The sequence below is a fragment of the Aquarana catesbeiana genome, linkage group LG10, assembly GCF_042186555.1.
Source record: "Aquarana catesbeiana isolate 2022-GZ linkage group LG10, ASM4218655v1, whole genome shotgun sequence".
NCBI classification, from domain to species: Eukaryota; Metazoa; Chordata; class Amphibia; order Anura; family Ranidae; genus Aquarana; species Aquarana catesbeiana.
This window is the reverse complement of record NC_133333.1, coordinates 7583041-7607546: the sequence shown is the minus strand read 5'-3', so window position 1 is coordinate 7607546 and position 24506 is coordinate 7583041. Positions and strand designations below refer to the sequence as shown.

The following is a 24506-nucleotide window of genomic DNA, read 5'->3' as shown; positions in this document are numbered from 1 at the left end:
CTGCCTATAGGCCAGTGTTTCCTCACCAGTGTCAGTGGCGGCTGGTGCTAAATATTTTTTTTGGGGGGCAGCAAACTAACTCGGGAGATGGTCTGCCGGCAGGGAGTCAGCATGTGACAATGGGGCCGAGGCAGGAGAGGGAGCTGGGCTGTGGCACTGTACCTGGTCCCGGGGATGCGGTGGAGAGGGCTGTGGGTCCGAGCAGGAAGAAGAGGCCATAGACACTGGGTGGCGATCCAGCACCATCTTGGCACCCTCCTCGTGCAGCCTGGGACCATTGGCAAAAAAAAAAACCCTATTGGAATCCATGTGTCCAGCGCCATATATGTAGATTAGGGGCCGGCCACATGGATTTGGGGGGGGGGGGGGGGGCGGCGCCCCTGTGCCCCGTATGGACGGGCTGCCACTGACCAGGGTGCTGTGGCACTCTAGGGTGCCATTTGAGTTCCTCCAGTTTTCCCACTATCAGGGCCTGTGGTGGGGGACAGTGTGATTGGAGGGCTCTGTGATGAAGGATCTGTATAATTGGAGGCCTTTTTAATGGGGGACTGTGTGATTGGAGGGCTCTCTGATGGCGGACTCTGTGTTTGGATGGCTCTGTGATATGGTACTGTGTGATTGGAGAGCCTGTGATGGGGGACTATATAATCGGAGGACTCTGTAATGAAGTAACTGTGTGATTGGAGCACTCAGTAATGGGAAAACTGTGTGATTGAAGGGCTCTGTGATAGAGGGACTGTGTGATTGGAGAGCCTGTGATGAAGGAAATCTGTGATTGGAGGGCCTATGATGAAGGAACTCTGTGATTGGTGGGCTCTGTAATAAAAAACTGTGCGATTGGAGGGTTCCGTGCTGAAGGAACTGTGTGATTGGAGGGCCCTGTGATGGATGGACAGTGTGATTGAGGGGTCTGTGATGGGGGATTGTGTGATTGGAGAGATCTCTTATGGGGCTCTCTGTGATTGGATGGCTCTGTGATAGGGGACTGTGTGATTGGATGGCTCTGTGATAGGGGGGGCAGTGTGATTGGAGGGCTCTCGTATGGGTGACTCTGTGATTGGATGGCTCTGTGATGGGGCACTGTGTGATTGAATGACTTTGTGATGGGGGACTGTGTGATTGGAAGGATCTCTTATGGGGCACTCTGTGATTGGATGGCTCTGTGATAGGGGACTGTGTGATTGGATGGCTCTGTGATAGGGGGGGGCAGTGTGATTGGAGGGCTCTCGTATGGGTGACTCTGTGATTGGATGGCTCTGTGATGGGGCACTGTGTGATTGAATGACTTTGTGATGGGGGACTGTGTGATTGGAGGGATCTCTTATGGGGCACTCTGTGATTGGATGGCTCTGTGATAGGGGACTGTGTGATTGGATGGCTCTGTGTTGGGGGGTGGCAGTGTGATTGGAGGGCTCTTGTATGGGTGACTCTGTGATGGGGCACTGTGTGATTGGAGGGCTCTGTGATGAAGAAACGGTGTGATTGGAGGGCTCTGTGATAGGAGACCATGTGATTGGAGGTCTCTGTGATGAAGAAACTGTGTGATTGGAGGGCTCTGTGATGGGGCACTGTGTGATTGGAGGGCTCTGTGATGGGGCACTGTGTGATTGGAGGGATCTGTGATGGGGCACTGTGTGATTGGAGGGCTCTGTGATGAAGAAATGGTGTGATTGGAGGGCTCTGTGATGGGGGACTGTGTGATTGGAGGGCTCTGTGATGGGGGACTATGTGATTGGAGGGCTCTGTGATGGGGGACTATGTGATTGGAGGGCTCTGTGATGGGGCACTGTGTGATTGGAGGGCTCTGTGATGGGGACTGTGTGATTGGAGGGCTCTGTGATGGGGGACTATGTGATTGGAGGGCTCTGTGATGGGGGACTATGTGATTGGAGGGCTCTGTGATGGGGTCTGTGTGATTGGAGGGCTCTGTGATGGGGTCTGTGTGATTGGAGGGCTCTGTGATGGGGTCTGTGTGATTGGAGGGCTCTGTGATGGGGGACTATGTGATTGGAGGGCTCTGTGATGGGGTCTGTGTGATTGGAGGGCTCTGTGATGGGGTCTGTGTGATTGGAGGGCTCTGTGATGGGGGGACTGTGTGATGATTGGAGGGCTCTGTGATGGGGGGACTGTGTGATGATTGGAGGGCTCTGTGATGGGGGTCTGTGTGATTGAAGGGCTCTGTGATAGGGGACTATGCGATTGGAGGGCTCTGTGATAGGGGATTATGTGATTGGAGGGCTCTGTGATGTTGTCATCAGAACAAGATTAGTGGAGAAATCTTCTAATGGGGACACTTGTTGCAGTGACAACTATATGAGAGGGGATTTATGTCACTTTGGGGAAATTTGCTCACCATTCCTGTGGTGGCTCTGGGACAGGAAGAGAGGGGAAATATACTCAATGGGACACAGGTGGCAACAAAACAGAGGATTTAACCCCAACCCTATACTAGGCAACTAAAAAAAAGGAAAGCTATTTGAGTTATTTAATAATCATGACTCGCTTCTCTCTCAGCTTTACACAATGCTGGCCAGGAATTTTAGGAAATAAGAATCCATGACAGTCCAGAGGTCCCGCCCCTCTGAAGGATGGTCCTGGCTGTGACTTTTTCTGTCCTAAATAATCATTACAATGAGATTCCATACAAATATAAGAGGAGTGTCACACATCAAATGCCTCACATAATTCCTGAGATCATCAATAGGTTACAATAACAATCCACATGACAGTAATGTGACGGGGACACAGGAATGAATGAAAGCCGGTGACACATGAGTTCTGTATGGAGATGGCTCAGCACGGGCCGCCGAATTATTACCATCCATAATAACTATCTGCTGGGTGACACATTGCTTCAACGCATGCAATCATCTATATATGCATGTCTATACATTTATATTCTACATATTATTAGAGATTACATGATAATAGATTGTTCATAGGAGTTAAAGGTTGTAAATAGATGCTGCACAGTACCACTTCTCTTGCCCTATATGTCGGGTGTAATTCTCAGTATCTGTTCTTATTCTGTATGTATGGACTCTGCACAGTACTACTTCTCTTGTCCTGTATGTCGGGTGTAATTCTCTGTATCTGTTCTTATTCTGTATGTATGGACTCTGCACAGTACTACTTCTCTTGTCCTGTATGCCGGGTGTAATTCTCGGTATCTGTTCTTATTCTGTATGTATGGACTCTGCACAGTACTACTTCTCTTGTCTTGTATGTTGGGTGTAATTCTCGGTATCTGTTCTTATTCTGTATGTATGGACTCTGCACAGTACTACTTCTCTTGTCCTGTATGCTGGGTGTAATTCTCGGTATCTGTTCTTATTCTGTATGTATGGACTCTGCACAGTACTACTTCTCTTGTCCTGTATGCTGGGTGTAATTCTCGGTATCTGTTCTTATTCTGTATGTATGGACTCTGCACAGTACTACTTCTCTTGTCCTGTATGTCGGGTGTAATTCTCGGTATCTGTTCTTATTCTGTATGTATGGACTCTGCACAGTACTACTTCTCTTGTCTTGTATGTTGGGTGTAATTCTCGGTATCTGTTCTTATTCTGTATGGACTTTGATTTCTGGGTGTAATGTTTTCATACTTTATATTGTGTTTTCGTATCTATTATAATACATCCCTTTATATTAGTAAATATTGTTGTGCTTGTTCAGGGATGATTATTTGTTATTATAAGGATCTGTAGACAGTAGCGTTGCATTGTATAGTATTTATGGGTGGAGAATGTTTATCAGATGATGAGGATTAGTTACATTTGTTGGGTATTATTACAATGTATCCTGATAACAAACATTTTGGTGTATCTTGTATTGTGTCTGATCCCTCACCATGGGAGGTCATGGGAGGTCATGGGCCGGTGGAAAAGAAGGCGGTCACTTTGTAGGCTCCTCGGTCTCTCCACCCAGGGAAATAATCCACATCTAGAAATCAGTGACCGCATGAGGCAGTCTCGGCATCACCTTATCTGAATTGTTTTCTATTCCTGTTCTGCGTTTTTATATCTTTTAATAAAACTTTTTTTGATTTAAAAAAATAAACGCACTTTCTCTTCTGTGTCTCAGGAACGTGCTTGGAGCCACTGACTCTGCTATAAAATGGAGTTTTATGAGGAAATAAAATTTAAATAATGATAGATGCAACATCAATTATAAGTCTTCTAATTTGAGTTATCCAATGATGCAATGTGAGCGTTGTTTACACTGAATGTAACATTGTATTTACCTGGAACTGGAATTCATACCCCGACTTGTTCCTTCCCCGACTTAGTTGGGGTAGGCAGAACACTTTGGTGGGGGTGGGTCAGCCACGCCTCCTGACCCTTGACCTCTGGGGACACGCCTTCTGACCTTTGACTTTTGGAGCAGGTCCCTATTCCAATCCCTGAGTCCTAACCTTGTTCTTCAAGGGAAAGCCCTAACCCTAACCCTTTAACCGACTTGTTCATTCCCCAAATTAGTTGGGGTAGGCGGAACACTTTGGTGGGGATGTGTCACCCACGTCTCTTGACCCTTGACCTCTGGGGACATGCCTTCTGACATTTGACCTTTGGAGCAGGTCCCTATTCCAATCCCTGAGTCCTCACCTTGTTCTTCAAGGGAAAACCCTAACCCTAAGTCCTAACCTTGTTCTTCAAGGGAAAACCCTAACCCTAACCCTTTCCCCAACTTGTTCATTCCCAGACTTGTTCATTCAACGACTTAGTTGGGACAGGCAGAACACTTTGGTGGGGATGGGTCAGCCATGCCTCTTGACCCTTGACCTCTGGGGACATGCCTTCTGATCTTTGACCTTTGGAGCAGGTCCCTATTCCAATCCCTGAGTCCTCACCTTGTTCTTCAAGGGAAAACCCTAAGTCCTAACCTTGTTCTTCAAGGGAAAACCCTAACCCTAAGTCCTAACCTTGTTCTTCAATAAACATCTAAAAAAAAATTATAACTCTTCATCACATACAGAACGACAAGAGAGCGGCGCTGTGCGCACAGATTCGGCACGCGTATACGTAGATTTTCAGCACTCAAGTATTTTTATATGCAATAATAATTTGTACTATTTGAAGTATAAATTCTCTTTTTTTGAACCATGCAGATATATATCAGGGTTCCATGTTACGTGGGTTCCACCCTTCTGCGGTTCTTAGGGTCATCGCTGCCCCACCTATGTCACAATGGTTGGGTTCTGTTTCACTTATTCTTTGTCCTTTTTCCAGGACTGTTCCCAGAAGGGCGGATTTCTTTGATGTCCGCGGAACCACCAACATCGATGTCTTCATGGTCTACAACTCCAGAGCCATCAAGAAACCGGGAAAGGGAGAAAAGTGGCCAATCGATAAGGGGGTTAAAGTTCATATTTCACCCAACGAGCCCAGCCGACACCTGAACGACGGCAAGGTGACCCAGCTGATTGGATAGCGGTGGAGGCTGTGAATTTAACACTAAGCTTGATACAAACTTTTCCTGTAACCCTATTACAAATCCTCTGTATAAGCTTGACACTAACCCTCCTTATAATCCTAACACTAACCTTCCCAGTAACCCCAGTGCTAAACCTCCTTATAATCCTAACACTACTAATCCTTCTGCAACTCCAACATTTTTCCTACTTGTCACCCCAACACTACCCCCCCCCCCCCATAACCCAAACCCTATTCTTCCTTATAACCCAAACACAAATCCTCCCAGTAATCTTGACACTGGCCCTCACTGTAACCCCAAAACTAACCTTCCCTATAATCCTAACACTAATCCTTCTGCAACTACAACATTTTCTCTACTTGTCACCAGTGGCGGCTGGTGGTATATTTTTTGAGGGGATGGTAAACAAGGACCCGCTTCCTGATTGGCCTGGAGGAGAATCAGGAAGACTCTCCCTGTAAACCTAAAACTAACCCTCTTAGTAATCCTCACACTAACCCTCCCCATAACCCCAAAACTAATCTTCCTCGTAACCCTCCCTGCTACCCCAACACTAACCCTTCCTGTAACCCCAACACTAACCCTTCCTGTAACCCCAACACTTATCCTTCCTGTAACCCCAACACAAACTCTCCCTGTAACCCCAACACTAACCCTTCCTGTAACCCCAAAACACTAACTCTCCCCGTAAACGCAACACTAACCCCCCTGTAACTCCAACACTAACCCTCCCCATAACCCCAAAACTAATCCTCCTGGTAACCCTCCCTGCAACTCCAACATTAACCCTCCCTGTAACCCCAACACTAACCCTCCCTGTAACCACAACAATAACCCTCCCTGTAACCCCAACACTAACCCTCCCCGTAACTCCAACACTAACCCTCCCCGTAACCCCAACATTACCCCCCCATAAACCGAACACTAACCCTCCCCGTAACCCCAAAACTAACCCTCCCTGTAACTCCAACACTAACCCTCCCTGTAACTCCAACACTAACCCTCCCCGTAACCCCAACACTTACCCTCCCTGTAACCCCAACATTACCCCCCCATAAACCGAACACTAACCCTCCCCGTAACCCCAACACTAACCCTCCCCGTAACCCCAACACTAACCCTCCCTGTAACTCCAACACTAACCCTCCCTGTAACCGCAACACTAACCCCCCTGTAACTCCAACACTAACCCCCCTGTAACTCCAACACTAACCCTCCTTGTAATCCTCACACTAACTCTCCCTGTAACCCCAAAAAAAACCCTCTCAGCAGGGGTGTTGCTAGGTCTACAAAAGATCTGGGGCTAGAGCCCATAGCAATGTAGTAAAGAAAGTCATACGCTTGGGCGGGCATACACATGTATATAATATAAGTGTGTGTGTATATATCCCCAGAGAGCCTCCCCCTTGCATCAGGGTTCCCAGAGAGCCTCCCCCTTAAATCAGGGTCCTCAGAGAGCCTCCCCCATGCATCAGGGTCCCCAGAGTGCCTCCCCTCCCCTTGGGGACCCCTGCAGAGACTCGGGGCTATGGGCCTGAGATTCGGGGCTATAGCCCCAAAAGCCACCCCATAGCGACGCCCCTGCCTCTCAGTAATTCCTCACACTAACTCTCCTTGTACCCCCAACATTAACCTCCCCGTAACCCCAAAATGAACCCTCCGTCTAATCCTAAAACTAACCCTCTCAGTAACTCTAACACTAACCCTCCCCGTAACCCCAACACTAACCCTCCCTGTAACATCAACACTAACCCTCCCTGTAACCCCAACACTAACCCTCCCTGTAACCCCAACATTACCCTCCCCTTAACCCCAACACTAACCCTCCCTGTAACGTCAACACTAACCCTCCCTGTAAAACAACTAAACATTAACCCTCCCTGTAACCCCAACACTAACCCTCCCTGTAAAACAACTAAACATTAACCCTCCCTGTAACCCCAACACTAACCCTCCCTGTAACCCCAAAATTAACCCTCCCTGTAACCCCAACACTAACCCTCTTTGTAACCCCAACACTAACCCTCCTTGTAACCCCAACACTAACCCTCCTTGTAACCCAAACACTAACCCTCCTCGTAACCCCAACATTAACCCTCCCTGTAACCCCAACACTAACCCCCTGTAACCCAAACACTAACTCTCCCCATAACCCCAACACTTACCCTCCCGGTAATCCAAACACTAACTACCTCCCCATAACTGTAACTCCATTGAATTTGTATCATGATAGTCATGTTTGGACAGCATACCAAAAAAAAACCTTTTTAACAATCAATCATATATAAACAATTGTTCCATTTTTGTTCTTTATTCCCAGGTGAAGATCTCCTATTACATTTCTCAGGGGTCGGACCCTGTGAGTAGCATCGTTCTGTATGTGACAAGTGTGGGTGAGTGTCTTCTATATCCGGGAGGTCATCACCTAACCCTCCATGGATTTTCTCCACCGTGAAGCCAAGACTTTTCCAACCTGCGACTCTCCAGCTGTTGTTGAATTGAAAGTCATGTAGAATATAATGTAGGGTGTGTTGAGACAATACAGTAGGAAAGGGTGGAAAGCTACACAGTATAGTTACTTATGTCTTTAATGGTCTTCTGCTTAGTAATTCCAAATCAGAAGCACCATACCATGATGCCATCAGTCTGATCTCAATTTTCTTATGTTTCCAGCTATTTCCCTGGATGTGGATGTGAACCGGATTGGTTTTGTGAGCCGAGGAATGAAAAACAAGGTAATGAGGTTCAAATTTCTGCTGCTGTATGTGTGTCCTGCGTCTTCCAGAACCCTGAACTGAGCAGCTACAGTACTCTGCTACTTGATACTCTTATGTACACTACCGGGCTGGTAGACAGCATGTGTCATTAATATAGGTGGGGGCAACCACTGGGGGCTTCTCAAATCTAACGGTCATCTCCTGAATTGTTCCCAGCCAAAGTATGCTGAGCAAAATGAGATGAAAAAAAAGCAATCGCTGTTTGAATTATTGGGGACTGAATTATCAAATTACACAAGAGCCTAGTCAAGACCGGTTCCCTTTAGTAACCCAAGCATGCCGAAAACTGCTACTCTAGAAAAAAAATGGCAACACTGATAACACAAAGTGACAAAACTGGGAAACACGAATGCTCCAAATGGAACATTGTATACAAATAGAAAAAAATAACTTTGTTCCGCTCATCTCCAGGACACGTGGACTTGGGGGCCCAATGGGAGAGGAGCCATCCTGCTGGTGAACTGCGACCGTGACCGAAACAGCTCAGGACTGCCAGACAACGAAGACAGTGAAGGAACACCCAATGCTGCTGGTACAAACCTTGTTTTCTATAGACCAGTGGTCTTCAGCCCTTGGGATGGATGTGGCCCTTTGCTTGCCTTTATTTGGCCCTTGGGGTACCATTTCTCCCACTAAGACCAATGACGGGGCACTATTCCTCCCACTGACACCAATGATGGGGCACTATTCCTCCCACTGACACCAATGATGGGGCACTATTCCTCCCACTGATACCAGTGGTGAGGCACTATTCCTCCCACTGACACCAATGATGGGACACAATTCCTCCCACTGATACCAGTGATGGGGCACTATTCCTCCCACTGACACCAATGATGGGGCACTATTCCTCCCACTGATACCAGTGGTGGGGCACTATTCCTCCCACTGACACCAATGATGGGACACAATTCCTCCCACTGATACCAGTGATGGGGCACTATTCCTCCCACTGACACCAATGATGGGACACTATTCTTCCCACTGATACCAGTGGTGGGGCACTGTTCCTCCCACTGATACAATGGGGCACTAGTCCTCTCACTGACACCAATGATGGGATACTACTCCTCCCACTTACTCCAATGATGGGGCACTATTCCAACCACTGACACCAGTGGTGGGGTAGTACTCCTTCCACTGACACCAATGATGGGGCACTACTCCTCCCATTGATGGGGCACTGTCTGAAGGACAGTAAAGTAGCCCTTTGTTTAGAAAGCTTGGAGACCTCTGCTATATACTGATAAATAGATAAAGATAGATAGATAGATAGATAGATAGATAGATAGATAGATAGATAGATAGATAGATAGATAGATAGATAGATAGATAGACAGACAGACAGATAGAATTATTTGTTGCTAAATTTCTAACTTTTTTCTCTTGTGTTGTGTTGCCTCTTCTCTTGGTCAGACGTGAAGGACATGTCCCCGATGTTCCTGACAGCGGAGGGCCCGGATGAGATATTTGACGACTACCGAGTGATCCTGGAAATAGAGCCATGTGACTCCAAAAGACTGCGAGTCTATCGCCAGGGAAGTAAGTACTGCGGAATGATGATGTCATGACACTCTTACATCCGGATTTAAACTCCATGCCCTCCTAAACCAACCGTCCTGTGCTCCCCCTTTGCAACAAAACCATCTTCCCTGAGTTGTAGAAAGTTAACACCGGTATGATGTCTATGCTCTTACTTTTAGAATTCCAGTTCAAACATGTCCTGGGGATGGGAAAACTGGGATACGAGGTCCAACGCAAGAACAGAGATGAGATGAAATTCTACGTGGAGGGGCTCCAGTTCCCGGACACTGAATTTTCTGGACTTGTTTATGTCAAAGTCAAACTGCAGAGGACTCAGGATTTGGTGAGTAGTCAGTAATCAGATATGAAAGCAGCACAGGGGATCTGAGGCTTTAAACTAGAGAATAGGTCCTTTGCAACTAGTAGGAGGATTGGACAGTCGGGTGGGTCCACATTGCTGTTAGAACACGCTAGCCCTAATTCATCCCAGGTCTGAACCCGAGACCTCTGCTGTGTCTGGTCGATGTCTCTTCTTGCTAAGCCACCTGAGATGCTGGACAGCTCCCTGTCTGATCTATTGGACAATCCTGCCTTGTGCCTTGTTTCTGCTGATTCTTGAACTCTTTGCTCTTCTTCGACTATGCTTCTGCTTAATTCCAACCTGCAACCACTTACCAACCTTTGGCTTGTTTACTGACTACGCTTCTGCTTATCCCTACCTGCTATATCTGGTACTGAACCCCGGCTTGTTCAACTTCTGGTGTGTCGATCCTGAGGACCGCGACCTGGTACTGACATGCAGCAACACCTATCTCCACCATCAGGAGCTCTGGTGAGTACCGATTAGTGCTTAGACCCCACACCTCAGGTGAGCCCACTTCATCTACCTGCTTCTGTTCTTGGTGAGCGCTTCTTTACTGCTATAGCTACTGGCCTCCGAGCCTAAATCAAGACCATGACCCCTTAACTCGGGGTCTCTAGTGTATTCTGTTGTGTTTCTATTATAAACCATTATTTAAGCCCTGACAAAAGAGGAAGGCTTTCCCCAAAACCTGTTTGCTTTACCTGTTGCTTATACATCCAGGAGCTTTTACCTAAACAAAAAAAAAAAAAAAAAAATAATACAATGAGGCTAATGGAGGACATTTTTTTGGTATGAAAACAGATCTAGGATAGTTGAAAAGAGCTTCTGTAACCCTCATGACCCACTTGTACTCTTAAGAACTACCAAAACTACCTCCAAGCCTAAAACGAGAGAGAGAGAGATATTCTATGGGTTTTTTAAAACCAATTCAAGACCACAATACGCATATATAAAGTACGTTATGGCTTTGAAGTGGTTATCAGGGTTATGGCTAAAGCTATCATCCATAACCCCAGAATTTTTTTTTTCTCAGCCGGCGGTTCTCGTTACAGTAAAAGCGATCCTGATTAGCCGCTGGATCGCTTTTAGAAGCAGCGGGAGGGGTCATCCCACCCCATCCCTCCGGTGTTTCTCTGGCTTATTGTTCTCACCGGCGAACCCGGAAAACAATGCAACAGTTCGCGCAACTTGCCATAGAGGTGGGGAGAGACCAGATCATCAATGATCACCTCTATGATCTAGGAGGACCAGAGCAACGTCATGACATCACTTCTAGTTTAGGGCAGAAGTAAACAATTTTTTTCTAAACCATCAGATCAATTTTTTTTTGATCTGATGCTTTTCAGGGTAGAGGAGAGATCTGGGGTCTTATAGACCCCAGATTCCTCAGTAAAGAGGAATAAAAATGATTGAAAAAAAAAAAAAAGGGCAGCGTAAAAATAAAAAAATAATTAAAATACATTTTTTTTTAAAGCATCCCCATCCCTCCATACTTTGCGCGCAGAAGCGAACGCATACATATCTTGCGGAGGGAAGAGCTGGGGGCCGTTGCTTCTCCTCCCTGCTGAACAGGAAGCGGGTCCTATGACTCCCTGGCCAATCAGGTCTCAGGACTTGCTTCCTGATTAGCCAGGAGGAGAAGCGGGAAGACATTAGCGAATATTAATTTGCTATTGTCACACAAGTGGGTGGGCTCGGGGCGCAGTGCTCTGTGCCCTGAGCCCACCCTTTTTTGAAGCCAATTAAAGCCTTGGGCTCTAATCATGTGCTTAAAAAACAAACTAACATTGAAATCCACACGTCCGGCACCCTGCATGTAGATTAGGGGGCCGGACGCATGGATTAGGGGGGCGCCCCTTATGAGTGAGCCGTCACTGAATGTAACTATGTAACAATGTCAATGTTGCTCATTCATTGTCATAATTCATTCCCCGCCCATAAGATGCATCAATCTCTTCACATTTATTAATATTAATGACTCACATTCCATTTATAAAACATCAGCTTGTCAGAGTGCTGCATTGTGGGTAATTGTTCACTTGTTCACTGATTATGTATGAATTTCTCAGTTATTGGTTGAGTCACCATCTGCTTATAGAACAGGATATTATTCCTGGCCAGTGACAGAACCGCATAAGAATGACCACAGGATGATAAAGAGAATACCTATTTCAGTTGTATAAAGTTCCAATCCCCCCCTTCACCCTCACACAGGTGTCCCGGCCCCTCTCCTGGACTGAAATGTCTTCCTCTGATTTCACTGCACACTGTGAGCTTCACACGGTGTGCATTAGAAGCTGCAGCATGTCAGATAGAGTAACCGCACACAGGTGGAGCAAACAGCAGAGGGAATCAGATGTGGACTGGGAGGGGGTTGAAGCAGGGGGGGGGGGGGGGGGCAATTACAGGAATGATGCCCTGCAGTGGCGGCTGGTGGGCTTTTCTTCTGGGGGGGGCGGCAAACAACCAGCACTACACCCCCCCCCCCTCCGGGCGGTGTGGCACTGTCAGCCCACCCTATTTTGAAGCCCACCCTATTTTGAAGCCTATTAGAGCCTCTGGCTCTAATCAGGTGCTTCAAAAAAAACACCCCGCCCACTCCCGCCATAGGTATTCATGTGCCCGGAGTCCTGAAAGGGGCCGGGCACATGGGTGGGGAGGGCGGCGGAGGTGTTAGCGGGGGTAGCAGGTAGCACCCGTGTGCCCACAATTCACGGGCCGCCCCTGATGCCCTGTGTATCTCTTCCTGCAGCAGCTGAAAGCCGGCGAGAAGAAGAAACCTGCTTTCAGCTGCTGCAGGGAGAGACACACAGGGCATCATTCCTGTAATTGCTCCCATCCCCCTCCCTGTCCTGCCCACATCTGATTCTTCTTGCTGTCTGGGCCCCCCTGTGCCCGGGCCCCCTACAGGAGGACCAGTGGTACCCCCTTATCAGCAGGCCTTCCCCTTAGGAACACCCACTCCTCCAGCCTGACACCCCCCCATCAAGACATATTGATATTTGCATAACTCCACACTGGAGAGAGCCCCCTGCTTTCATCAGGACTGAGGGTTCTTGAGAGGAGTACTGAGGCCGGGTGCTGTGATGTTTTCAAGAAACAATGTACCCTGCTGGCCTCTCCCACCAGCCACGAACCAAGAAGCACAGAGAACCGGTGATGATATTGCTGGGTTGATAATAAGGTAGGTATTGAAAATGAAAGGATATGATTTCACAATGTCGTTAGCAAGTTGATGGGGAAGGAACCAGGGAGGGCAAAATTATATCTATTATATTGTTTGTGGATGGAGCTGGAGTTTTGTTACATTGTTATTGTAGGAATGTATACACGGACTTTGTTCATGTGTTGTGTTATCTGTTAGGCCGACATCTTCTTGGAGACCGTGGTATTCAGAGTGGCCCCATGGATCATGACGCCGAACACCCAGAAGCCGATGGAAGTCTACGTCTCCAAGTAAAACTAAATCTGCTAAATCTTCCCTTTCCCCGATATTTTTTTTTCAAACTGCACTGCTTTATACTGAGTAGGGATGAGCGGAGTGATTTTGCTGAAATGGATTTTGCAGGGCAATCACTGACTTGGCCTTTAAAACGAACCTCAAATTTCACCATGTTGACTGCTTAGGTAAAGAAAAAAAAAATTACATGGCTTTGTTTTAAAAATAAACCCATGTGACCGCAGTGTCAACATTGACATGAATTTGTAAAAGTTTGGGGTTAGCACTAGGGTTACAGCTAACGTTAGAGTTGGTTCCTCAATATCTAATGTCATGACCCCAGCCAAGAAGGTGTCTTTTTGGCACAAGAACGGGTCAATGATAGTTTAAAGGAACGTTTGTAACCATCAAAACCAGCTTTAATCCTAAATCCAGCCATTCCCACCCCTGCTGCAAATTGCTGGGTTAGTATATAAAAATAAATAAATGCCCAAAATACTTACCTAAATTGGTGGTCATGTGATGCGTTTGGGTTTTGAGTTTTCTATCTTCCCTGAAGAGTAGGAGGGACATTCTTCGGGTGTCCACATTACCACTTTGGTTGTCACTCCTGGAAGTAGCACCGGTGAGGGACACAGAGTGCGGAGTCAGGAGAGTATAAAACAACTTCAGGAGGTATTTTGGCCATGGGTGAGTAAATGTGGTAATTGCGCAAAATACTCACCTAAATCAGTGGTCATGTCATACATTGGGTCTTAAGTCTTCTATCTTCCCTGAAGAGTAGGAAGGTCATTCTTTGGGTGTCCACATTACTACGAAGGAAATGTGGACACTTCCCATTGGCTGTCCAACCATGGGGTCTTCTAGAAATCCAGAATACTGCAAAGGTGGGATGATATCAGTAGCGGTCTACTACAGTGCTGGATCCATGGGTTGTCACTCCCAGAAGCAGCACCGGTGAGGGAGACATAGTGCGGAGTTGAGGAAGTATAAAATTACTTCAGGAGCCATTTTGACAATGAGTGAGAATGGGTGGGAAGAAGAGATAGGAAGGGGGAAAGCATTGCTCAGAGACTGACATTAATTTTGGCCTCCCCATTAACTTAAAATTTTGCCAACATTTTTGGTGAAGTAAAGGTGGTCAATTAACCTCACTGTCCAAAATACTCACCTAAACTGGTGATCCGGTGATGCATTGGCTCTTGAGTCTTCTATCTTCCCTGATGTTTAGGGGGGTCATTCTTTGGGTGTTCACATTACTACATAGTAGATGTGGACTCTTCCCATTGGCTGTCCAGGTGTGGGATCCTCTAAGAATTCAGAATACTGGAACAGTAGGGTGATATCAGTAAGAGGCGCCCAGTCTACTACAGAGCTGGCTCCACCAGTTGTCACTCCTGGAAGCAGCACCGTGAAGGACATAGGGAGGCTGAGTTAGGGGAGTATAAAACAACTTCAGGGGGCATTTTGGAAATGGGTGAGAGGGGGTGGGAAGAAGAGATAGGAATATTGAAAGCATTTCTCAGAGATTGACATTCATTTTGCCTTCCCCATTAACTAAAAATTTTGCCCAAATTTTTGGTAACGTAAAAGTGGTCAATTTACCTCACTGCCCAAAATACGAACTTAAATTGGTGGTCATGTGATACGTTGGGTCTTGAGTCTTCCCTGAAGAGTAAGAGGGTCATTCTTCGAGTGTCCACTTTACTGCTTGGGTGACGTGGACACTTCCCATCTGCTGTCCAGGCGCGGGGCCCTCTAAGAATCTAGAATAACATGGGATGATATCAGTAAGAGGCGGCTGGTCTACTGCAGCACTGGATCCACCAGTTGTCACTCCCGGAAGCCGTACCAGCGAGGGACACAGAAAGCGGTATTAGGGGAGTATAAAATGAACTCAGGAGGCATTTTTTATGAATAACTGGTGAATGGGTGAGAGGGGGGTGTGAAGAAGAGAAAGGAAGGGGGGTAAGCATTGCCCAGAGATTAACATTCATTTCGCTTTCCCCATTAACTAAAAATTTTGCCAAAATTTTGGGTAAAGTAAAAGTTGTCAATTTACCTCATTCCTAATGAGGCCATCTCAGGCATGTTGAGCTTCCACACACCAGCCCAGCAGCAGGCTGTCTCTGGAAGCCGTCTTACAATGCCAACAAATTTGCTGTGCATACATTTTGCCAGCTGTTACATTTAGAGGCTGAAAAGAGAGACCAGTGGAGGGACGAAAGGCTGATTTATAGCAAGTAGACTTGCAGACACACCCAGCAGAATTCTGGGAACCTGAGACATTTTCTAATTACCTGAGGTAAGGAATTCAGAGAGAGTAGACCTGTTAGGACATGATGGACCAGCACTGGAAACATCCTGTTAGTTCTCCATCAATGATGGAATAGAGGCGTGACTGATGATGAGATTTGAGGCTGGTGCCTAGCAAAAACAAAGCTTCAGCTCTTAAAGGATCTGTCCACCCATAAGTGATATTTCAGTTTTTTAATTGAGATCTGAGAGCTGAACTATTTTTTACATTTCTGAATGTGGAGTCTCTAATATTGATTTTTCCATGTTTATACTTTTAGAGATAAAACCCAACAATTTTTAAAATCAATTTGGGATAGAGTGGGGGCAGAAGTAGTCTTGAAGTGGAACTGCAGCCATTTTTTTAAATTAATTTTGGATAAAGTGGAAAAGAATTGCTGTATGTATTGCTGTCTGTGTCCTAACTGGGGAGATTCACCCTTACTTCCTGTCCCAGTGACACCCAGGTTGTGAGCTTTGCTTCCTGTTTCCACTATCTGGACTGCACCTTTTCTTTGCTCCTTTGTAAGACCCATTGGAAGGAAGTCATCACTAATAAAAGACCCAATTGGTTGCTTCCTAGTATGTCATTATGTTGACATTTAGCTCAGGGCCCCTACTGCATGGCCTCCTAGGACCCTGGTTGAACCCTTGCTTGAAGGGATATTTTGTAACAACTCTCGGTTTTAATCTTCAGCGTGGACACCAATGAGTACTTCATCAAACTGCTGAAAGAATTTGTCAGAAAGTCCAGGACGACGCTCATTGTCTGCACTGAGAACTGTGGGGACCGCTGGATGCAGGTGAGACCGGCGTGGACTGTACCAAATGGGGCTTGAAATGGGGGTGAAGTGGAGAGGACTGGAATCAGCTGGGCAAAGAACATGTTTATTGTCCCACCATTTTAATTTCCTCTGCAAATGGGGTAGTCGGTGGATTTTTGTAATTCTGGAACTATCCAATGTGCAGTGATGTCAGGTTTTATTTTTTCCTTTCCTTTTCTGGATTCCCCTCCTTTTTTTTTGGCAACCCATCACAGATGTGGTTTTGGGGTGGTCAGTAAGACAGTAAATGAGGTTCTTGTTCAGCGCTGTTCAGGATAAAACCTTGATCTAAATCTTTTTGCATCTCTGCTGTTTTCTCGTAGGACGAAATGGAGTTTGGCTACACTGAGGCCCCTCACAAACGCTTTCCAGTCGTGCTTGACTCACCGAGAGACCGGGGACTCAAAGATTTCCCTCAAAAGAAAGTGCTGGTCTGTCTTTTCCCTTATTTTTAACATCATTTGTGGTTGGCAAGTTTATATGACGATTATGTCTTCTAATGTGGAATTGGTATTTGATATTGCTATTTGCCAAAACTATGCCAACGTCTGGGGTCATAAAGAAGATGCCAAAGAGTGAATCCAACTGCATTGTGTACAATGGAAGGGAAAGCCCTGCGGCCATCCGAGTGTATCCCCAGACTGGGCATAAGTGTCAACAGCCCAAGAAGGCAACCTGCAGCTTTTTAAGTGGCCATATTGCCTTTGTGTAATCATAATCCTTCCCCTTCATTCAGGGACCAGATTTTGGTTATGTGACGAGGAAAGCAAACCCAGATGAGATCGGTTCCCTGGACGCTTTTGGAAATTTGGAAGTCAGCCCTCCCGTCACAGTCAATGGGAAGTGCTACCCTTTGGGAAGGATCCTCTATGGTGGCAGCCTGACCGAGTAAGTCTTTCTACCACCTCCTCTGTGTGAGGAAACTTTTTTAAAGGACGATTTCATGCACACATATTAGTTTAGCTTTATATATATATAGAGCCCAACTTACACTCACCCCTGGGAAGTTCATTCCCCAATATATTTCTAGAGAGATTTGGTCTTGCGATCACCCCTCTGAGGTGCCATCTCCACAGATGATTCATGGGAACTTTTTTTTTAGTTGGGAAGGTTCAAGGTGATCACTACCCTCTGGGAAGAATGCTCTTTGGTGAAAACTTAAAAGGGTCCATTCTCCTACCACCTCTTCTGAGTGTGGACACTTTATTTTAAAAGGACAGTTCCATACACGTATAAGGTGGAGGTTATGTATGGAGTCCAACTTACACTCACCCCTGGACGCCCACAACCTAATATACTGCTAGAGAGATTTGGTCTTCTGATTACCCCTTAGCCTGAGCCACCACTTATCTCCTGTCCTAAAGTGTGAGCTCCACAGAGGCTTCCTAGGAATTTCCTCTAGCTGGGAGGGTCCAGGGTGGATAACTATACATAGCTTAAACCCAAATTTGATGTTGTCTGGCTCCTGGCAAGGATGTGCTTCTTTCCCTGTAGAATTCCTAACTCATTAAGTTGAGTGAGACCCCATGGTGGCAAGACATTGGGAGTTCTGGACTCCAACTACCCATCTATAAATCCAAAATAAACCTAAAGGACCAGTCCTCCCAACTTTTTTTTTTAGCTGGGAAGGTCCAAGGAGAGCGCTACCCTCTAGGAGGAATCTTCTATGGTGGCATCCTATAAGAGTAAGTGCTCCAACCCACCTCTTCTGTGTATGGACCCCTTTTTAAAGGACCATTCCTTGTACATATTAGGTGGAGGTTATATATGGAGTCCAACTTACACTCACCCCTGGGAAGTCCATAACCCAATATACTGCTAGAGAGAAATGGTCTTTTGATCACCCCTTTGCCTGAGCCACCACCCATCTCCCATCCTAGGATGCCATCTCCCCAGATACTTCATGGGAACTTTTTTTTCAGCTGAGAAGGTTTAAGGTGAGCAAGGTGATCTCTACAGAGGCTTCCTGATACATTCCTCTAGTTGGGAAGGTCAAGGGAAGACAACTATACATAACTTAAATCCAAAACTGATGTAGGCTAGCTCCTGGCAAGAATTTTCCCTGTAAAATTCTGAACTTATTACATAGAGTAAGACTCCATGATGACAAGATATTGGGCATTGTGGACCACCAATCTATAAATCCAAAATGAGCCTAAAGGACCAGTCCGCCCAACTTTTTTTCTTTTTTTTTTTTTTTTAGCTGAGAAGGTTCAAGGTGAGCACTACCCTCTGGGAAAATCCTCTATGGGGGCCACTTATAAGAGTAAGTGCTCCAATCCACCTTTTCTGTGTATTGACACCTTTTTTAAAGGAGGTTATATCAGGTGGAGGTTATATATGGAGCCCAACTTACACTGGTAATTCTCTAACCCAATATACTGATAGAGAGATATGGTATTCTAACCACCCCTTAGCCTGAGCCACCACTCATCTCCCCTCCTAAGGTATGATCCCCACAGGGACTTCGTGGGACATTCCTCTAGCTGGGAAGGTCAAGGGTAGACAACAATAGATAGCTTAAACCCAAAGTTCATGTTGTCCAGCTCCTGGCAAGGATCTGCCCCTTTCCTGTACAATTCTTAATTCATTACGTAGAGTGAGACCCCATGCTGGCAAGACATTGGAAGTTCTGGACTCCAACTACCAATCTTTGGATCTAAAATGAGCCTTAAGGACTGGACCACCCAACCTTTTTTTTTTAGCTGGGAAGATTCAAGGTGAGCGCTACCCTCTGGGAAGAATCCTCTAAGAGTAATGCCGCGTACACACGGTCGGACTTTTCGTCTACAAAAGTCCAACGGACGCTGACGGACTAAAGCTGGCTGGTAATCCGATCGTGTGTGGGCTTCTCCGGACTTTCAACGGACTTTTTCAGCCTCAAATCCGACGGACTTTAGATTTGAAACATGCTTCAAATCTTTCCGACGGACTCGAGTCCGGTCGAAAAATCCGCTCGTCTGTATGCTAGTCTGACGGACAAAAACCCACGCTAGGGCAGCTATTGGCTACTGGCTATCAACTTCCTTATTTTAGTCCGGTGTACGTCATCACGTAAGAATTCGACGGACTTTTGTGTGATCGTGTGTAGGCAAGTCTGTTCGTTAGAAAGTCCGCCGCAAGTCCGTCGAAAGTCCGTCGAAAGTCTGTCGGACAGGCTGTCGGACTTTTGTAGCTGAAAAGTCCGACCGTGTGTACGCCCCATAAGTGCTCCTACCACCTCATTCTGTGTGTGGACATTTTTTTAAAGGACTATTCCATGCACATATCAGGAGTTCAACTTACACTCACCCCAGAGAAGTCCATAACCCAATATACTGCTAGAGAGATATGATCTTCTGATCATCTCTTAGCCTAAACCACAAACCATTTCCCATCCCAAGGTGTCACCTCTAAAGATGCTTCATGGGAACTTCCTCTAGCTAGGAAGTTCAAGGGTGGACAACTATAGATAGCTTAAACCCAAATTTGAAGTTGTCCAGCTCCTGGCATGGATGTGCCCCTTTCCCTGTATTATTCTTAACCTCTTTAACTAAGTGAAACCCCAAGGTGGCACGACTTTGGGAGTTCTGGACTCCAACTACCAATCTATAAATCCAAAATTAGCCTAAAGGACCAGTCCACCCAAAATGTATGTTTTGGTAGAACATTAAACTCCCTGTACATTTCTTCTATCTCTCTTGAATTCTATTGGTGGGATCTTTGAGCTGATAGTCGGGATCTGCTGGATGGATATGCTTTATTTATGGCGCTGAAATGATGGAGCCCTGTCTGTAGGCACTGTTGGGCATTGTTGCATAATTATAGGAGGTTGACTTATAGTGGCAATGCCCAGCATACAGGTTCTTATGTTCTAGGTGAGATATATACTTTTATATACATTACTATGTAATAATATGCCTTTTGCAGCAGTAAAAGGCTGTGGGTCTTCCCAGTGCTCATTTATTGGGCAGGTTATTGCTTGTAAAAAAAAAAATACCATAAAAATAGCTCAAGCATAATGTATGGGTGGGACCAATGTTAACTCTCCCAAGCCGTAATAATCCGTAGGCGTGCAGTTATCAGTCCGTATGATTTAACATGGTCGTGGCCCGAAAATCATACACTGGAGTCACCTGGAACTATGACTCGTATTATGCCGATCCCGGCAATTTTTGTCTGCTCACCCCCCCCCACACACACATGATGGTGACATTTATTTTTTTACACTGCAGCATGCAGCAGCTCTAACCCTTCTTTTTTTTTGTAGTGTGGAGTAAAACCTTCATTTCCCATTATCTCCACATTTTATAATGTTTTGGAAAATCCTCTTCCTTATTCTCTTGTTGTCTTTGCAGTCCAGCGTTGCAGATGAACAAAACCGTTACAGATTTCTTGAAGGGTCAGCAGGTGCAATCGCCGGTCCAACTGTACTCCACCTGGCTGTTTGTGGGCCACATCGACGAATTCATGAGCTTTGTGCCAGCTGCAGATAAGAGGGTAAGAGCTCAACCGTCTCTTCACCAGAGGAGCTTACACTCTAATGTCCCCCCCACAGTCACACACATATAGCTCTGACATATACCGCAGTGCTGTACAGAGAACACTGAGCCAGTCACATCAGTCTCTGCACCAGAGGAGCTTACACTCCACTAGAGAACGGCTTTAGACCTGTTGCCTCTTGCCATTGGATCTGGTCCATGGACTCGATCGTTCTGTCTGGTGTCTGAGCTCCTCTTTCTCCTCTCCCGTAGGGTTTCCGTCTTGTCCTGGCGAGTCCCAGAGTGTGTCTGGACCTGTTCAGAGAGAAGCAGAAAGAAGGCTTTGGAGACGCCGTCATGTTTGAAGGTGGGCTTACGTCATTGTGGTGCGGGGGTCAGTGGCGGCTGGTGCTCAAAAATTTTGGGGGGTGCAAACAAACTGAAAAATTCTGAAAAAAAAACCCATCATATGCAGCCTCACTGTGCCATCTAACGCAGCCACTGTGCCCATCAATTGCCGCCACTGTGCCATCAAACGCAACCACTGTGCCATCAAACGCAGCCACTGTGCCCATCAATTGCCGCCACTGTACCATCAAACACAGCCACTGTGCCCATCAATTGCCGCCACTGTACCATCAAACACAGCCACTGTGCCCATCAATTGCCGCCACTGTGCCATCAAACAGCCACTGTGCCCATCAATTGCCGCCACTGTACCATCAAACACAGCCACTGTGCCCATCAATTGCCGCCACTGTGCCATCAAACAGCCACTGTGCCCATCAATTGCCGCCACTGTGCCATCAAACAGCCACTGTGCCCATCAATTGCTGCCACTGTGCCATCAAACAGCCACTGTACCATCAATTGCTGCCACTGTGCCCATCAATCACAGCCACTGTGCCCATCAATTGCCGCCACTGTGCCATCAAACAGCCACTGTACCATCAATTGCTGCCACTGTGCCCATCAATTGCTGCCACTGTACCATCAAACACAGCCACTGTGCCCATCAATTGCCGCCACTGTGCCCATCAATTGCCACCACTGTGCCCATCAAACGCAGCCACTGTACCAAACACAGCCACTGTGCCCATCAATTGCCACCACTGTGCCCATCAATTGCTGCCACTGTACCATCAAACACAGCCACTGTGCCCCATCAAATGCTCCCACTGTGCCATATCAAATGCTGCCAGTGTGCCCCTCGCCCGCTGTCTGCACTTAACCTGTCTCGGTGGGACAGCTCCTCGATGTCTTCTCCTGTCCTCTCTTTCCATCCTCTGCTATGATTGGACGCCTGATAGGCATCCAATCACAGCGCCTGTCGTTTCAGCCAATCAGGTAATAGATCCGAGCACCTGATTGGCGGAGAGGCGGTTCAGTGTTAGGAAAGCGAATATTCATTCGCTTTTCTAACACAGCTGAATGACCTGTGAGCGCCCAGCATGGCGTTCGCAAGTCACCTTTTTTTTAACGCCTATTAGAGCCTATGGCTCTAATCAGGTGCTTCAAAACCACCCCCGCTGCTGTAATTCAGGTGCCCAGCGCCCGAAAAGGGGCCGGGCGCCTGAATAGGGGGTGGCAGCGGCGGCCATAGCAATGCATGAATCTATTTATTGGTGCTAGAGGGGGTGGCAGGAGAGAGGGGGCGGCGCCCGTGCGCCTTTATGGACGCACCACCACTGGCGGGGGTACTGACATCACCACCCTGTACTGCCCCCCTCATTTATATTTTCTTTATTACATCAGCTGTATGGTTGTTGTTTCAGGAGTGGACAAAGACAAACTAACAATAGACGAAATCCTGGAAGATGAGTCACTGAAGGAATGTTCTCAGTTTTGCCAGGTAACTATTGTCCGCTCCTCTCATCCACGCGCTTAAAGCGAAACGAGTCAGAAACCTACAAATCTGCAAGAATAAATTCCTGACATACAGTGGGAACGGAAAGTATTCAGACCCCCCTAAATTTTTCACTCTTTGTTATATTGCAGCCATTTGCTAAAATCATTTAAGTTGATTTTTTCCCTCATTAATGTACACACAGCCCCCCATATTGTACACACAGCCCCCCATATTGTACACACAGCACCCCATATTGTACACACAGCCCCCCATATTGTACACACAGCCCCCCATATTGTACACACAGCCCCCCATATTGTACACACAGCACCCCATATTGTACACACAGCCCCCCATATTGTACACACAGCCCCCCATATTGTACACACAGCCCCCCATATTGTACACACAGCCCCCCATATTGTACACACAGCACAGTACACACAGCCCCCCATATTGTACACACAGCACCCCATATTGTACACACTGCACCCCATATTGTACACAGCACCCCATATTGTACAATACACAGCACCCCATATTGTACAATACACAGCACCCCATATTGTACACACAGCACCCCATATTGTACACACAGCCCCCCATATTGTACACACAGCCCCCATATTGTACACACTGCACCCCATATTGTACACACAGCACCCCATATTATACACACAGCACCCCATATTGTACACAGCACCCCATATTGTACAATACACAGCACCCCATATTGTACAATACACAGCACCCCATATTGTACACACAGCATCCCATATTGTACACACAGCCCCCATATTGTACACACAGCCCCCATATTGTACACACATCACCCCATATTGTACACACAGCCCCCCATATTGTACACACAACGCCCCATATTGTACACACAGCACCCCATATTGTACACACAGCCCCCCATATTGTACACACAGCCCCCCATATTGTACACACAGCCCCAAATATTGTACACACAGCACCCAATATTGTACACACAGCACAGTACACACAGCCCCCCATATTGTACACACAGCACCCCATATTGTACACACAGCACCCCATATTGTACACACAGCACCCCATATTGTACACACTGCACCCCATATTGTACACACAGCACCCCATATTATACACACAGCACCCCATATTGTACACAGCACCCCATATTGTACAATACACAGCACCCCATATTGTACAATACACAGCACCCCATATTGTACACACAGCACCCCATATTGTACACACAGCCCCCCATATTGTACACACAGCACTCCATATTGTACACACAGCACCCCATATTGTACACACAGCACCCCATATTGTACACACAGCACCCCATATTGTACACACAGCCCCCATATTGTACACACAGCACCCCATATTGTACACACAGCCCCCCATATTGTACACACAGCGCCCCATATTGTACACACAGCACCCCATATTGTACACACAGCACCCCATATTGTACACACAGCCCCCCATATTGTACACACAGCCCCAAATATTGTACACACAGCACCCAATATTGTACACACAGC

The 24506-nt window shown here is 46.7% G+C and overlaps 1 protein-coding gene across 2 annotated transcripts in view; it reads left to right on the top strand.

The window, feature by feature from the left end:
• LOC141110280 (protein-arginine deiminase type-1-like) overlaps positions 1-24506 on the top strand; it is a 45993-nt gene that overhangs the window by 13689 nt on the left and 7798 nt on the right. For both annotated transcript variants that reach the window (XM_073601568.1, XM_073601567.1), the window contains exons 2-14: positions 5229-5409; positions 7754-7826; positions 8107-8168; positions 8622-8742; positions 9627-9752; positions 9914-10077; positions 13463-13554; positions 16530-16635; positions 16980-17087; positions 17393-17544; positions 20994-21135; positions 21390-21483; positions 22892-22968. In XM_073601568.1, the coding sequence (XP_073457669.1) occupies positions 5229-5409; positions 7754-7826; positions 8107-8168; positions 8622-8742; positions 9627-9752; positions 9914-10077; positions 13463-13554; positions 16530-16635; positions 16980-17087; positions 17393-17544; positions 20994-21135; positions 21390-21483; positions 22892-22968 (1498 nt within the window). The remainder of the gene's footprint in view (positions 1-5228; positions 5410-7753; positions 7827-8106; positions 8169-8621; positions 8743-9626; positions 9753-9913; positions 10078-13462; positions 13555-16529; positions 16636-16979; positions 17088-17392; positions 17545-20993; positions 21136-21389; positions 21484-22891; positions 22969-24506) is intronic.